This window comes from Pollachius pollachius, assembly GCF_949987615.1.
Source record: "Pollachius pollachius genome assembly, chromosome: 7".
Taxonomy (NCBI): domain Eukaryota; kingdom Metazoa; phylum Chordata; class Actinopteri; order Gadiformes; family Gadidae; genus Pollachius; species Pollachius pollachius.
Genome location: NC_136940.1, coordinates 27,031,213 through 27,046,737, shown reverse-complemented (window position 1 = coordinate 27,046,737; position 15,525 = coordinate 27,031,213). Strand labels below are relative to the sequence as shown.

At 56.6% G+C, this 15,525-nt stretch overlaps 1 protein-coding gene across 1 annotated transcript in view; it reads right to left on the bottom strand.

Annotated features, from left to right (window-relative positions):
* The window catches only part of hmcn1 (hemicentin 1), a 97,371-nt gene that overhangs the window by 14,743 nt on the left and 67,103 nt on the right, over window positions 1-15,525 (bottom strand). The window contains 22 exon segments of the mRNA XM_079740369.1: window positions 813-983; window positions 1,058-1,228; window positions 1,499-1,768; window positions 1,851-1,932; window positions 2,114-2,304; window positions 2,698-2,829; window positions 3,006-3,219; window positions 4,787-4,977; window positions 5,227-5,496; window positions 5,618-5,752; window positions 7,980-8,117; window positions 8,433-8,540; window positions 9,035-9,199; window positions 9,817-9,938; window positions 10,084-10,240; window positions 10,331-10,458; window positions 10,619-10,763; window positions 11,203-11,344; window positions 12,248-12,384; window positions 13,693-13,774; window positions 13,910-14,106; window positions 15,161-15,439. Of these exon segments, the coding sequence (XP_079596495.1) occupies window positions 813-983; window positions 1,058-1,228; window positions 1,499-1,768; window positions 1,851-1,932; window positions 2,114-2,304; window positions 2,698-2,829; window positions 3,006-3,219; window positions 4,787-4,977; window positions 5,227-5,496; window positions 5,618-5,752; window positions 7,980-8,117; window positions 8,433-8,540; window positions 9,035-9,199; window positions 9,817-9,938; window positions 10,084-10,240; window positions 10,331-10,458; window positions 10,619-10,763; window positions 11,203-11,344; window positions 12,248-12,384; window positions 13,693-13,774; window positions 13,910-14,106; window positions 15,161-15,439 (3,627 nt within the window).

The window sequence follows — 15,525 nt, the reverse complement described above, 5'->3', positions numbered from 1 at the left end:
CTGGGACTAACGCAGTCAGGCTGGTGATCCTATAGGCTGCTGGGACTAACGCAGTCAGGCTGGTGTTCCTATAGGCTGCTGGGAGTCTAACGCAGTCAGGCTGGTGATCCTATAGGCTGCTGGGACTAACGCAGTCAGGCTGGTGATCCTATAGGCTGCTGGGAGTCTAACGCAGTCAGGCTGGTGTTCCTATAGGCTGCTGGGACTAACGCAGTCAGGCTGGTGGTCCTATAGGCTGCTGGGAGTCTAACGCAGTCAGGCTGGTGTTCCTATAGGCTGCTGGGACTAACGCAGTCAGGCTGGTGATCCTATAGGCTGCTGGGACTAACGCAGTCAGGCTGGTGTTCCTATAGGCTGCTGGGACTAACGCAGTCAGGCTGGTGTTCCTATAGGCTGCTGGGACTAACGCAGTCAGGCTGGTGATCCTATAGGCTGCTGGGACTAACGCAGTCAGGCTGGTGTTCCTATAGGCTGCTGGGAGTCTAACGCAGTCAGGCTGGTGTTCCTATAGGCTGCTGGGAGTCTAACGCAGTCAGGCTGGTGGTCTGGCAGACTGCTGGGTGTCTAACGCAGTCAGGCTAATATTTAAAAATCATCTATATATTTCACAAAAATTAACAACTAATATTAACACGATGCTGTGTATTACACCTGAGTGTGCTTTTATATTTGAATTAACAATTTACTTTATTGAGAAATGCAATATATTAAGCAATGATTCATTTGCAGGTGAAGATTCCAACTTGTGGTGAGGAGAACGTTACCACAGCGGGGGCCGGGGGCCGGGGCCGCTTAGGGGAGGGACCACTCACCAGGGCAGGGCCTGACGCTGCACAGGACGGCCTCCACGGCCTGGCCCTCGCAGACAGCGCCCCCGTGCTGAGCGGGGGGGCTACTGCAGCTCCGCACCCGGGTCCTGTTGCCCTGACCGCAGCTCCGAGAGCACTCCTCCCAGACGGACCACTCGGACCAACGCCCGTCCACTGAGGGCAGGTAGAGGGACTCAGAGAGGGACACACACACACACACACACACACACAGGTATGTATAAACCTACCTGGGCAGGGCTTTCCCTGGCAGCTGCGTGACTCTGAGTCCAGCCCTGCACAGTGGCGCCCCCCGTTGGCAGGGAGGGGTTTGTTACACTGCCTCAGCCTCTTCTGGGCCCCGGCCCCACAGGACACGCTGCAGGGGCCCCACTGCGTCCACTCTGCGAAGCCGCCGTGCACTGGAACCATTATGCACATGGGAGGTTTAGGCGTACAGTACAATGCTGCATAAGGCCCAAAGCACACCTAGAATCATATTGCCTCAGATGTGAAGCGCGTCCCAACAGATGGATCTCTGGCTGGAGAGAGGAAGAGGTGAACAGCAGAACGCCACTGCTGGGGTTCAGTGCTAATGCTATCCTCTCAGTGCTAATGCTATCCTCTCAGTGCTAATGCTATCCTCTCAGTGCTAATGCTATCCTCTCTGGGTCTCTGGCGTCCGGCCTCACCTCTCACGGTGAGCGCCACGCGGGCCGCCGCGGCGCCCAGCAGGTTCCGGGCCACGCACTCGTACTCGGCCGTGTCTTCCCGCTGGGTGGCGCTGAGCCGCAGGGAGCCGTTGGCCAGGGTGGAGAGGCGCTCGCTGGCCAGCAGGGGGCGTCCGCGGCGGGACCACTGGAGGAGCGGGACGGGCTCCCCCTCCGCCCGGCAGTGGAGCAGCACGGTGGAGCCGGCGTCCACCAGGGCCGCCAGCGGCTCCGCCCTGACGCTGGGCGCACCTGCAGAGAGACGTCCTTATGTCTTCAACTCATCATCAGAGGACTGGTGAACACGGAACACAGAGAGAGGGTAAACACGTACTCTGCAAGGCGAGGGAGACACTCCTCTCCACCGCCCCGGCCTCGTTGGTGGCCACGCACAGGTAGCTCCCCGCGTCCTCGCCCTGAAGACGGGGGGAACACGGTACCACAGGGGGCTCAGAATGATACGGCCACCTCCACCGTCCACAGCTCAACGCTGGCCAACAGAACAACCCTCCTGCATACTGAGCGCATGGCTTTAACACTGTGTCGATCCAGCCCAGGACGCAGCTGTAGCGGCGCGGGGGCCGCGGTTCTCCGTACCACGGTGCCGTAGATAGCCAGGGAGCCGTTGGTCAGCTGGCGGACGCGCTCGCTGGTCTCCATGGCGACGCCCCTCCGGCTCCACCGGATGGCGGGCGGGGGGTCGCCCCGGACCTCGCAGTGCAGCACGGTGGTGCCCCCCAGCGGCTCGATACGGTTGGAGTGGTGGTCCCCATCGATGATGGGCGGCTCTGCACACCAGACAGACAGACAGACAGACAGCGAGGGGAGGCAGACAGACAGACAGACAGAGAGACAGACAGAGAGGGGAGACACAGAGAGAGAGAGAGACAGACAGAGAGGGGAGACACAGAGAGAGAGAGAGAGAGAGAGAGAGAGAGAGAGAGAGAGAGAGAGAGAGAGAGAGAGAGAGAGAGATTGAGAGGGGGGGAGAGAGAGAGACAGACAGACAGACAGACAGAGAGACCGACGCACGGACGGACGGACGGAGGGAGGGAGGGAGGGAGGGAGGGAGGGAGGAGGGAGGCATCAACCACAGTCAACTTACTGCAAGTGAATAGGAAGGGAATGTTTGAGATGAAATGAGACAGGAACACACTGAATGCTGTTATTGAAGCGTGCACCTTTGACGTAGACGAAGGCCACAGCCTTGATGGTCCCTGCGGTGTTCTCGGCCACGCAGGTGTAGGAGCCGGAGTCGTCCTTGGTCACCTGCTCCAGCACCAGCTCGCTGTGGCCCATGTGGTCGTAGTGCGCTGACAGGAGGAGAACAACAGTTGATCCTCGTCTCAGGGTTCTCGATTGACGCCCCTGATAACCCGACACTATTATCCCTATCACTGCATCAGGGGGACCCCTGTAAACGCCACCCTGGACCCCTTCCCCATGCGGGGGGCCACAACACGCTGTCCTAAGGAGCTCATGGGGGAACCTGGGAGGGTGCTGTTGTTGAAGGCCCAGGTGATCCTGGGGAGGGGGGCCCCAGCGGCCCCGCAGGCCAGCGTCAGGCGCCCCCCCCTGCTGAGGGCCACGTCCCCCGGCAGGCGGCTGAAGACCGGCGGCGTGTGGACGGACAGCGCCACCGTGTGGCTGTCCTCCCCCACCGCGTTGGTGGCCACGCAGGTGTAGAGGCCAGCGTCATCGGGCTAGAGGAGGAGGAGGAGGAGGAGGAGGAGGAGGAGGAGGGGGAGGAGGGGGAGGAGCAGGAGGGGGAGGGGGAGGAGGAGGAGGAGGGGGAGGAGCAGGAGGAGGAGGGGGAGGAGGGGGAGGAGGGGGAGGAGCAGGAGGAGCAGGAGGAGGAGGAGGAGGAGCAGGAGGAGGAGGAGGAGGGGGAGGAGGGGGAGGGGGAGGGGGAGGAGGGGGAGGGGGAGGAGCAGGAGGGGGAGGGGGAGCAGGAGGAGGAGGAGGAGGGGGAGGAGCAGGAGGAGGAGGAGGAGCAGGAGGGGGAGGAGCAGGAGGAGGAGGAGGTGGAGCAGGAGGAGGAGGAGGAGGTGGAGCAGGAGGAGGAGGAGGAGGGGGAGGAGCAGGAGGAGGAGGAGGAGGGGGAGGAGCAGGAGGAGGAGGAGGAGGAGCAGGAGGAGGAGGAGGAGGGGGAGGAGGGGGAGGGGGAGGAGCAGGAGGGGGAGGGGGAGCAGGAGGAGGAGGAGGAGGGGGAGGAGCAGGAGGAGGAGGAGGAGCAGGAGGGGGAGGGGGAGGAGCAGGAGGAGGAGGAGGAGGTGGAGCAGGAGGAGGTGGAGCAGGAGCAGGAGGAGGAGGAGGGGGAGGAGGAGGAGCAGGAGAAGGTGGAGCAGGAGGAGGAGGAGGAGGAGGGGGAGGGGGAGGAGCAGGAGGAGGAGCAGGAGGAGGAGGAGCAGGAAGAGGTGGAGCAGGAGGAGGAGCAGGAGGAGGAGGAGGGGGAGGAGGAGCAGGAGGAGGAGGAGGAGCAGGAGCAGGAGGGGGAGGGGGAGGAGCAGGAGGAGGAGGAGGAGGAGGAGCAGGAGGGGGAGGGGGAGGAGCAGGAGGAGGAGGAGGAGGAGCAGGAGGAGGAGGAGGGGGAGGTGGAGCAGGAGGAGGAGGGGGAGGAGGAGGAGGAGGACGAGGACAGGAGGAGGTAGAAAGTGTCGAGCAGAAGACTTCGGGTTAGGTTTTACATTCTACCACCCTAAGAAAGGCGCTATAGGTACGATGGGAGAGCTTTAAAGACACAGGGTAATAGAGAGCTACGCTACCTGAGCTATAAGGAGCTAACGGTACCTGAGCTATAAGCTATAGGGAGCTAACCCTACCTGAGCAATAAGCTATAGGGAGCTAACCCTACCTGAGCTATAAGCTATAGGGAGCTAACCCTACCTGAGCTATAAGCTATAGGGAGCTAACCCTACCTGAGCTATAAGCTATAGGGAGCTAACCCTACCTGAGCTATAAGCTATAGGGAGCTAACCCTACCTGAGCTATAAGCTATAGGGAGCTAACCCTACCTGAGCTATAAGCTATAGGGAGCTAACCCTACCTGAGCTATAAGCTATAGGGAGCTAGCGCTACCTGAGCTATAAGCTATAGGGAGCTAGCGCTACCTGAGCTATAAGCTATAGGGAGCTAGCCCTACCTGAGCTATAAGCTATAGGGAGCTAGCCCTACCTGAGCTATAAGCTATAGGGAGCTAGCCCTACCTGAGCTATAAGCTATAGGGAGCTAGCGCTACCTGAGCTATAAGCTATAGGGAGCTAGCGCTACCTGAGCGGCGTCGAGGAGCAGCTCCCCCGAGGGCAGGACGGTGAACTCCCCGGTGCTCTGGCTGAGCGGGACACCCTCCTTCTCCCAGGACAGGGAGGGCTGTGGGACCCCCTCTGCGGAGCACAGCAGCTGGGCCTGGCCCCCTGCCACCACCGCCACCTCCAGAGGCCCGCCCCTTATGGAGGGAGGGACTGGAGGGAGGAGGCCAGGGATATGATGGGAGAGAATCACATTCAGTCAATAACATAAAAAAGGGTGGGTGGCGTGGTGAAAATCTATTTCTAAATCACGTCCCATTATATTATAAATCTAGTATAAATATTAAATAAATCTGCATTTTCATTCTGAGATCATATTGGCAAAGCAGATCTCGGGTGCAAATACAGGTGGTTGCCCGGCAACGTCATTTCATCCAATCAGAGGCAGCGATGGTGACTGACTCTGCACGGTGAGGCTCATCTCGCGGCTGGCCGAGCCGGCGGCGTTGGCCGCCAGGCAGGTGTAGCGGCCGGAGTCGCTGGGCCGGGCGAAGGCGATCTGCAGGGAGCCCGAGGCCAGCACCCGCAGCCCCAGGGACTCCGCCAGCGGGCCGCCATCTTTGTGCCAGGAGATGGAGGGGGAGGGGGAGCCGTCGGCATGGCAATGCAGCGTCACCGAGGAGTCCAGCGGCGCCAGGTAGCGGGCGGCGTCTGAGCTGATGGCCGGAGGCACTGAGGACACAGGAGGCTCCTCCGTTATAGAGCCCAGACCAACCCTCAGGGGGGCTCGCCACTCAATATGGGAAGGTGTTAAAGGTAAAAGGTGTTGTGTGTGTGTGCGTGCGTGTCCTACCCTGGACCCTGAGCTTGGTCTTGCCCAGGGCAGTCCCGGCTGGGTTCTGGGCCACACACATGTAGGTCCCAGCGTCGGGCGCCGAGGCCTTGGAGATGAGCAGAGCTCCGGTGGGGAGGACGGTGAAGCCAGCGCCTAGCAACACCGGGGAGGACAACGCTGGTTAGCTTGGAGGGGACACAAGTACACACACACACACACAGACCTAGGTATACACAGCTACACACACACACAGACCTAGGTATACACAGCTACACAGTACACACACACACACAGACCTAGGTATACACAGCTACAAAGTACACACACACACACACACACACACAGACCTAGGTATACACAGCTACACACACACACAGACCTAGGTATACACAGCTACTAAGTACACACACACACACAGACCTAGGTATACACAGCTACACAGTACACACACACACACAGACCTAGGTATACACAGCTACACAGTACAAACACACACACAGACCTAGGTATACACAGCTACACAGTACACACACACACACAGACCTAGGTATACACAGCTACACAGTACACACACACAAACACAGACCTAGGTATACACAGCTACACAGTACACACACACACACAGACCTAGGTATACACAGCTACACAGTACACACACACACACAGACCTAGGTATACACAGCTACACACACACACAGACCTAGGTATACACAGCTACACAGTACACACACACAGACCTAGGTATACACAGCTACAAAGTACACACACACACACACACAGACCTAGGTATACACAGCTACACACACACACAGACCTAGGTATACACAGCTACTAAGTACACACACACACACACACACACACACAGACCTAGGTATACACAGCTACACACACACAGACCTAGGTATACACAGCTACAAAGTACACACACACACACACACACACACACAGACCTAGGTATACACAGCTACACAGTACACACACACACACACACAGACCTAGGTATACACAGCTACACAGTACACACACACACACAGACCTAGGTATACACAGCTACACAGTACACACACACAAACACAGACCTAGGTATACACAGCTACACAGTACACACACACACACACACAGACCTAGGTATACACAGCTACAAAGTACACACACACACACAGACCTAGGTATACACAGCTACACAGTACACACACACACATAGACCTAGGTATACACAGCTACACAGTACACACACACACACAGACCTAGGTATACACAGCTACACAGTACACACACACACACACAGACCTAGGTATACACAGCTACACAGTACACACACACACACAGACCTAGGTATACACAGCTACACAGTACACACACACACACAGACCTAGGTATACACAGCTACACAGTACACACACACACACAGACCTAGGTATACACAGCTACACAGTACACACACACACACACAGACCTAGGTATACACAGCTACACAGTACACACACACACACAGACCTAGGTATACACAGCTACACAGTACACACACACACACAGACCTAGGTATACACAGCTACACACACACACAGACCTAGGTATACACAGCTACACAGTACACACACACACACAGACCTAGGTATACACAGCTACAAAGTACACACACACACACACACAGACCTAGGTATACACAGCTACACACACACACAGACCTAGGTATACACAGCTACTAAGTACACACACACACACACACACACACAGACCTAGGTATACACAGCTACAAACACACAGACCTAGGTATACACAGCTACAAAGTATACACACACACACACACACACACAGACCTAGGTATACACAGCTACACAGTACACACACACACACACACAGACCTAGGTATACACAGCTACACAGTACACACACACAAACACAGACCTAGGTATACACAGCTACACAGTACACACACACAAACACAGACCTAGGTATACACAGCTACACAGTACACACACACACACACACACAGACCTAGGTATACACAGCTACAAAGTACACACACACACACAGACCTAGGTATACACAGCTACACAGTACACACACACACATAGACCTAGGTATACACAGCTACACAGTACACACACACACACAGACCTAGGTATACACAGCTACACAGTACACACACACACACACAGACCTAGGTATACACAGCTACACAGTACACACACACACACAGACCTAGGTATACACAGCTACACAGTACACACACACACACAGACCTAGGTATACACAGCTACACAGTACACACACACACACAGACCTAGGTATACACAGCTACACAGTACACACACACACACAGACCTAGGTATACACAGCTACACAGTACACAGTACACCCCCCCCCCGAGCCCTACCCCGGGTGTGGATGTCGATGCCCTCCCTCTGCCAGTGGACGGAGGGTCTGGGGTACCCGGTGGCCCTGCAGGGTAGGGTGACCGGGCTGTGGAGGATCACGTCCAGGTAGGACGGGTGCTCCAGGATCAGGGGCGTCTCTGGGGACACAGGGGGGCCGCTGTCAAGAGGACACACAGGCCGGGGTCCCCTCGCTGGACTTATTGAGTTGCCTCAGTTCCAACCTCGGGGTGGGAACTTAAACATTTTGCTTCAAAGGTTTTTTGCCTTTTAACATTCTAACGACGGCTGGAGCAGACTTTTGGGATATCCTTGCATGAGGACTTCACACTTGATTCAAATTTGACTCATTTCCATCTGATTTATTTATTTTTCTGCCTTAGTCTGATGAAGGCGTCTCACTAAGGCCTCATGTCACTAAGGACTCGTCCGTTGGTATTCCAGGGCGTTCTCACCGAGCACGGTCAGCTGCACACGGCGCTGGGCCGAGCCCGCGGCGTTCTGCGCCACGCAGAGGTAGCGGCCGGCGTGCCTCAGCTCGGCCGAGGAGATCTCCAGCGGCCCTGAGGAGACACCACACTCACCACATTCAACCAAACACTTGCTCATTTTTTTATCTGAATGAGTCAAATTATCAATTGCTGCTGGTAAGATTCAGGAGCTGATATTTGAATCATATAATAATATATACACTATTTGAAGTGTAATTTGTAAGAATAACCATTACCTCATCTATTAGTGAGGGTTCAATACGCCTGCCGCTCTGCGAGCCAATTCAGATTTTAGATTCTTTCCTGCTCATTTCTGACCAATCGGGGCATCTCTTCCCTGATTGGTTTGGGGATTCCAGCTTGTCTGTCAATCACAGGTGTGTGAAATGCACCACTCCTCAGTGGGGGACAAAACGTGGGAGGGCGGGAGCAGAGGGAGAGGGGGCATCTCTTTGGTTGATTCAAAGCTTTGCTCCCCTTCCCGTCGTTCTGCTCTCCCTCTTTACGGCTTTACCTCCGCCAGGTAAGAGCACGATGAACTATTAGTTACTGTTATTAATAATGACCTGAGGGCAGGATGTTGTAATCCGGTCCCTGATTGGACAGCTCCGCTCCGTCTCGGCTCCAGGTGACGGACGGCTCAGGGACTCCGGACGCCGAGCAGCCCAGGACCACCGGGAGCAGGCGGAGCACCACCAGCTCAGAGGGCTCGTCCGCTAGGGAGGGGGGCACTGGGACCCAGGCCGGTGACAGCACGGCACACGCACACACACACACACACAGGATGGTTACAGCACGGCGCACACACACACACACACACAAACAGGCCGGTGACAGCACGGCGCACACACACACACACACACACACACACACACACACACACACACAGGCCGGTGACAGCACGGCACACGCACACACACACACACACACACACACAGGCCGGTTACAGCACGGCACATGCACACACACACACACACACACACACACACACACACACACAGGCCAGTTACCAACACGGCACACACACATTCAAACACACACACACACACACACACACACACAGGCCAGTTACCAACACGGCACACACACATTCAAAACACACACACACACACACACACACAGGCCAGTTACCAACACGGCACACACACATTCAAACACACACACACACACACACACACACACACACACACACACACAGGCCAGTTACAACACGGCACACACACATTCACACACAGGTAGGAAGATCGATGACTTAACGTTGTTCGATCTATACCCGGGGGTCATGTGATGCTGTCTGAACATAAACAAAAACAACTGCTGCTCTGTGACCTCAGTCTTGTTGTCTGACCTTGAACAGTGAGGTTGACGGTGCGGGAGTCCTCTCCGGCCTCGTTGGAGACCAGACACTCATACGTTGCCGTGTCCTCCACCGTGGGCGCCATGACAACCAGGGAGCCAGACGACAGTAACCTGGTGACAGCAGAAGAGAACAACATTGCTCATTGTAACGCTCCAGAAGAGTAAATGATAAATGGGTGGGAGCCACGACCCGTTTAACTTCACAAAGCGCTAACAGAACAACAGGAGGCGGCAGGAGGGAGAGCAGTGGCCCCACCGGTACATGTTCTGGTTCTGGTCCGTGTTCAGGGCCCGGCCGTTCTTGGTCCAGCTCACGCTGGGCTTGGGGAAGCCGGTGGCCTCGCAGGCCAGGGTGGTTTGGACGTTCACCGTCACCGTGAGGTCTGAGCGCCCGCCGGCGACAGAAGGCGGCACTGAGGGACACAACACGCCCCGACATGAAGAGCGTTAGAAACTCAACAGAGAAGAGCTTGTGTATGTTGTGACAGCGCTACTGTCCTCACCGTACACCTGCAGGTCCACCCTCCTCTGCTGGGTCCCGGCCCGGTTGGTGGCCATGCACAAGTAGCGGCCGGTGTCCGTCACCTGGGCGGCGTGGAGGAGCAGGGATCCATCCTCTGTGACGGTGTACCTGAAGGCGGAGGCAGACGCGTTCAACACCACACTGTACAACAAGGGAGCACCTTCTCACTAAGCCCAATGAAAGGACAAGGCAGTGACTCTACACCCGACTTCAGTGAAGACAGCAGCGACAGAGCGCCTCACAGAGACACTCATGACCCCAGTTCTACCTGGGATGGTTTCCATCCAGAACCGCGCCGTGCTTCCTCCAGGTGACGCGAGGGGGGGGCACGCCCTCCACCACACACCCCAGCACCGCGGGCCGGGCCAGGAGCACCGCCACGCTCTGGGGCCCCGGCTGGATGCTGGGGGCCACTGGGAGAGGAGACATGGTCGTATATTAACTGGGGAACTCGGTTTCATACAAAGCCTCAAACTGTTGGGTTCCCATAGTTCAATAGCGCTATAGAGCACTATCGAGCTCTATGAGCTCTATAGAGCACTATCGAGCTCTATAGAGCACTATAGAGCTCTGATTAGAGCAGAAGGCTAGTTGATTAATAGTTGATGGCTAGTTGATGGTTGGTGGTTAGTTGCTGGTTAGTTGAAGGCTAGTTGATGGCTAGTTGATGATTGATGGTCAGTTGATGGTTAGTTGAAGGCGAGTTGATGGCTAGTTGATGATTGATGGTCAGTTGATGGTTAGTTGAAGGCTAGTTGATGGTTAGTGGATGGTTGATGGTAAGTTGCTGGTTAGTTGCTGGCTAGTTAAAGGTTAGTTGCTGGTTAGTTGCTGGTTAGTTGGTTAGCGTACCATTGACGGTGAGGTTGAACTGTCTGGTGGTCTCCCCGGCGACGTTGGTTGCTACGCAGGTGTAGTGGGCGTGGTCTCCGAGCTCTGCCGTGTTGATCTGCAGGTAGCGGCTCTGGGACAGGAGGCGCACACGGCCCGACGCCTGGAGGAGACAGAGGAGGAGGAGGAGGGTGAGGAGGACCACCAGAGAGGAAGAGGAGGAGGGGTGAGGAGGACCACCAGAGAGGAAGAGGAGGACAACCTGAGAGGAGGGGGGGTGAGGAGGACAACCAGAGAGGAAGAGGAGGACAACCTGAGTGGAAGAGGAGGGGTGAGGAGGACCACCAGAGAGGAAGAGGAGGGGTGAGGAGGACCACCAGAGAGGAAGAGGAGGACCACCAGAGAGGAGGCTCAAAGCCTGCATGACCTCCTGGTGCCGTGTGTCTGTGGACATGGGCCTCTTCCCAGTGCTCCCAGTCTACACACTAGCCTCTTCCCAGTGCTCCCAGTCTACACACTAGCCTCTTCCCAGTGCTCCCAGTCTACACACTAGCCTCTTCCCAGTGCTCCCAGTCTACACTCTAGCCTCTTCCCAGTGCTCCCAGTCTACACTCTAGCCTCTTCCCAGTGCTCCCAGTCTACACTCTAGCCTCTTCCCAGTGCTCCCAGTCTACACTCTAGCCTCGTCCCAGTGCTCCCAGTCTACACTCTAGCCTCTTCCCACTGCTCCCAGTCTACACTCTAGCCTCGTCCCAGTGCTCCCAGTCTACACTCTAGCCTCTTCCCAGTGCTCCCAGTCTACACTCTAGCCTCTTCCCAGTGCTCCCAGTCTACACTCTAGCCTCTTCCCAGTGCTCCCAGTCTACACTCTAGCCTCTTCCCAGTGCTCCCAGTCTACACTCTAGCCTCTTCCCAGTGCTCCCAGTCTACACTCTAGCCTCTTCCCAGTGCTCCCAGTCTACACTCTAGCCTCTTCCCAGTGCTCCCAGTCTACACTCTAGCCTCTGCCCAGTGCTCCCATTCTACATGGGCTCCTGTTCTCTGGGGGGGCGGGGTCTTGGTTTACCTGGAGGGGGGAGCCGTCTTTGAGCCAGGTGAGCGTGGGCGGGGGGACGGCGTCGGACTGGCACTCCAGAGTCACCTGTCTGCCCCGCAGCACCGCCACGTCCTGGGGGGCGCCCTCCCCTGCGATGTTGGGGGGGACTACAAACAGAAACACACACACAACACAACACACACACAACATCAGGATGACTCTTATTGATAGGAGGGACTACACAGAGAAACACACACTCAACACAACACACACACACATCAGGATCCTCTTAATGTTAGGAGGGACTACACAGAGAAACACACACTCAACACAACACAGACACACATCAGGATCCTCTTAATGTTAGGAGGGACTACACAGAGAAACACACACTCAACACAACACAGACACACATCAGGATCCTCTTAATGTTAGGAGGGACTACACAGAGAAACACACACTCAACACAACACACACACATCAGGATCCTCTTAATGTTAGGAGGGACTACACAGAGAAACACACACTCAACACAACACACACACATCAGGATCCTCTTAATGTTAGGAGGGACTACACAGAGAAACACACACTCAACACAACACAGACACACATCAGGATCCTCTTAATGTTAGGAGGGACTACACAGAGAAACACACACTCAACACAACACAGACACACATCAGGATCCTCTTAATGTTAGGAGGGACTACACAGAGAAACACACACTCAACACAACACACACACATCAGGATCCTCTTAATGTTAGGAGGGACTACACAGAGAAACACACACTCAACACAACACAGACACACATCAGGATCCTCTTAATGTTAGGAGGGACTACACAGAGAAACACACACTCAACACAACACACACACACAGTAGGATCCTCTTAATGTTAGGAGGGACTACACAGAGAAACACACACTCAACACAACACACACACACACATCAGGATCCTCTTAATGTTAGGAGGGACTACACAGAGAAACACACACTCAACACAACACACACACACATCAGGATCCTCTTAATGTTAGGAGGGACTACACAGAGAAACACACACTCAACACAACACACACACACACATCAGGATCCTCTTAATGTTAGGAGGGACTACACAGAGAAACACACACTCAACACAACACACACACACATCAGGATCCTCTTAATGTTAGGAGGGACTACACAGAGAAACACACACTCAACACAACACACACACACACATCAGGATCCTCTTAATGTTAGGAGGGACTACACAGAGAAACACACACTCAACACAACACACACACACATCAGGATCCTCTTAATGTTAGGAGGGACTACACAGAGAAACACGAATCAGGATCAGGCCTGATGGACACAATCCAAACCCAATAAACCAACCATCACCCGGAACAAAGCCAATGGTGCAAAAATGTGTGGGAGAACATGACATATGGGGTAGAGCACTTACTGACTACATTACCCACCATGCACTCTGACCAGGAACTCCTTGTCATCATCTCCGGCCGGACTGTTAGCCAGACAGGTGTATCTACCTGTGTCCTCTACCTGTACGGAGGAGGAATAAGGGCAGTGGCAAATATGTGAGGAGAGGGAGAAAATAAACCAAACAGAACGTCTCAAAGTCGCACTGCAGGAATAACATTTGGTCCATCCACTGAAGGCCTGGAGGTGACCCCTGACCTGGGCCGAGGCCACGCCGAGCCCCTCCCCTCCCCGCAGGAGGCGCACTCTGTCCGTCTGGGGCAGCGGGCGTCCGTCCTTCAGCCAGGTGAGGGAGGGGGGGGGGACGCCCCACGCCTCACACTCCAGCTCCAGGGCGTGGTCCACCACCACCGACACCTCCACAGGAGCCTGCGACCCGTTGATGCTGGGGGGCTCTGAGGACGCACAGTAAGGTATATACACACACACATCGATATCAGTTTCACTCAGTGACAACTCGACCAATCGTAGCTCTTTGAATCACCCTCTTGGATTTCAAACACTCAACCTGTCAACCTGGCCGCTCTAATGGAAGCCCTGCACTCAGCCCTCAGCTCTGGACCCCCAGCACCCTGAGGTGGACCCCCCAGCACCCTGAGGTGGACCCCCCAACACCCTGAGGTGGACCCCCCAGCACCCTGAGGTGGACCCCCAGCACCCTGAGGTGGACCCCCCAGCACCCTGAGGTGGACCCCCCAGCACCCTGTCCTCTGGACCCCCCAGCACCCTGAGGTGGACCCCCCAGCACCCTGAGGTGGACCCCCAGCACCCTGAGGTGGACCCCCCAGCACCCTGAGGTGGACCCCCCAGCACCCTGTCCTCTGGACCCCCCAGCACCCTGTCCTCTGGACCCCCCAGCACCCTGTCCTCTGGACCCCCCAGCACCCTGAGGTGGACCCCCAGCACCCTGAGGTGGACCCCCAGCACCCTGAGGTGGACCCCCCAGCACCCTGTCCTCTGGACCCCCCAGCACCCTGTCCTCTGGACCCCCCAGCACCCTGAGGTGGACCCCCAGCACCCTGAGGTGGACCCCCCAGCACCCTGTCCTCTGGACCCCCCAGCACCCTGTCCTCTGGACCCCCCAGCACCCTGAGGTGGACCCCCCAGCACCCTGTCCTCTGGACCCCCCAGCACCCTGTCCTCTGGACCCCCCAGCACCCTGAGGTGGACCCCCCAGCACCCTGAGGTGGACCCCCAGCACCCTGAGGTGGACCCCCCAGCACCCTGTCCTCTGGACCCCCCAGCACCCTGTCCTCTGGACCCCCCAGCACCCTGAGGTGGACCCCCCAGCACCCTGTCCTCTGGACCCACCCAGCACCCTGAGGTGGACCCCCCAGCACCCTGAGGTGGATCCCCCAGCACCCTGTCCTCTGGACCCACCCAGCACCCTGAGGTGGACCCCCCAGCACCCTGAGGTGGATCCCCCAGCACCCTGTCCTCTGGACCCACCCAGCACCCTGAGGTTGAAGTGGCGGCTGGCCTGCCCGGCGACGCTGTCCGCCCGGCAGGTGTAGCGGGCCGTGTGATTGGGCGCGGCCCGGGGCAGCTCCAGGGTGGTGTTCAGGTGGAGGAGGCGGAGCTCCAGGTCGGGGTCCAGGTCCAGGCCGTCCCTGAACCAGGACAGGGTGGGGTTGGGGAACCCGTCGGCGATGCAGACCAGAGAGGCCGGGTTCCCCCTCACCACCGTCACTTCCTCCGTGGTCCCCGCTCGGTCCAGGCGGGGGGGCACTGGGGGGGGGGAGACAAGTTAAGGTACTTTCATTTCCATGTAAATCATTCTAATCATGTAGACATATTAACTATTATTCATCATT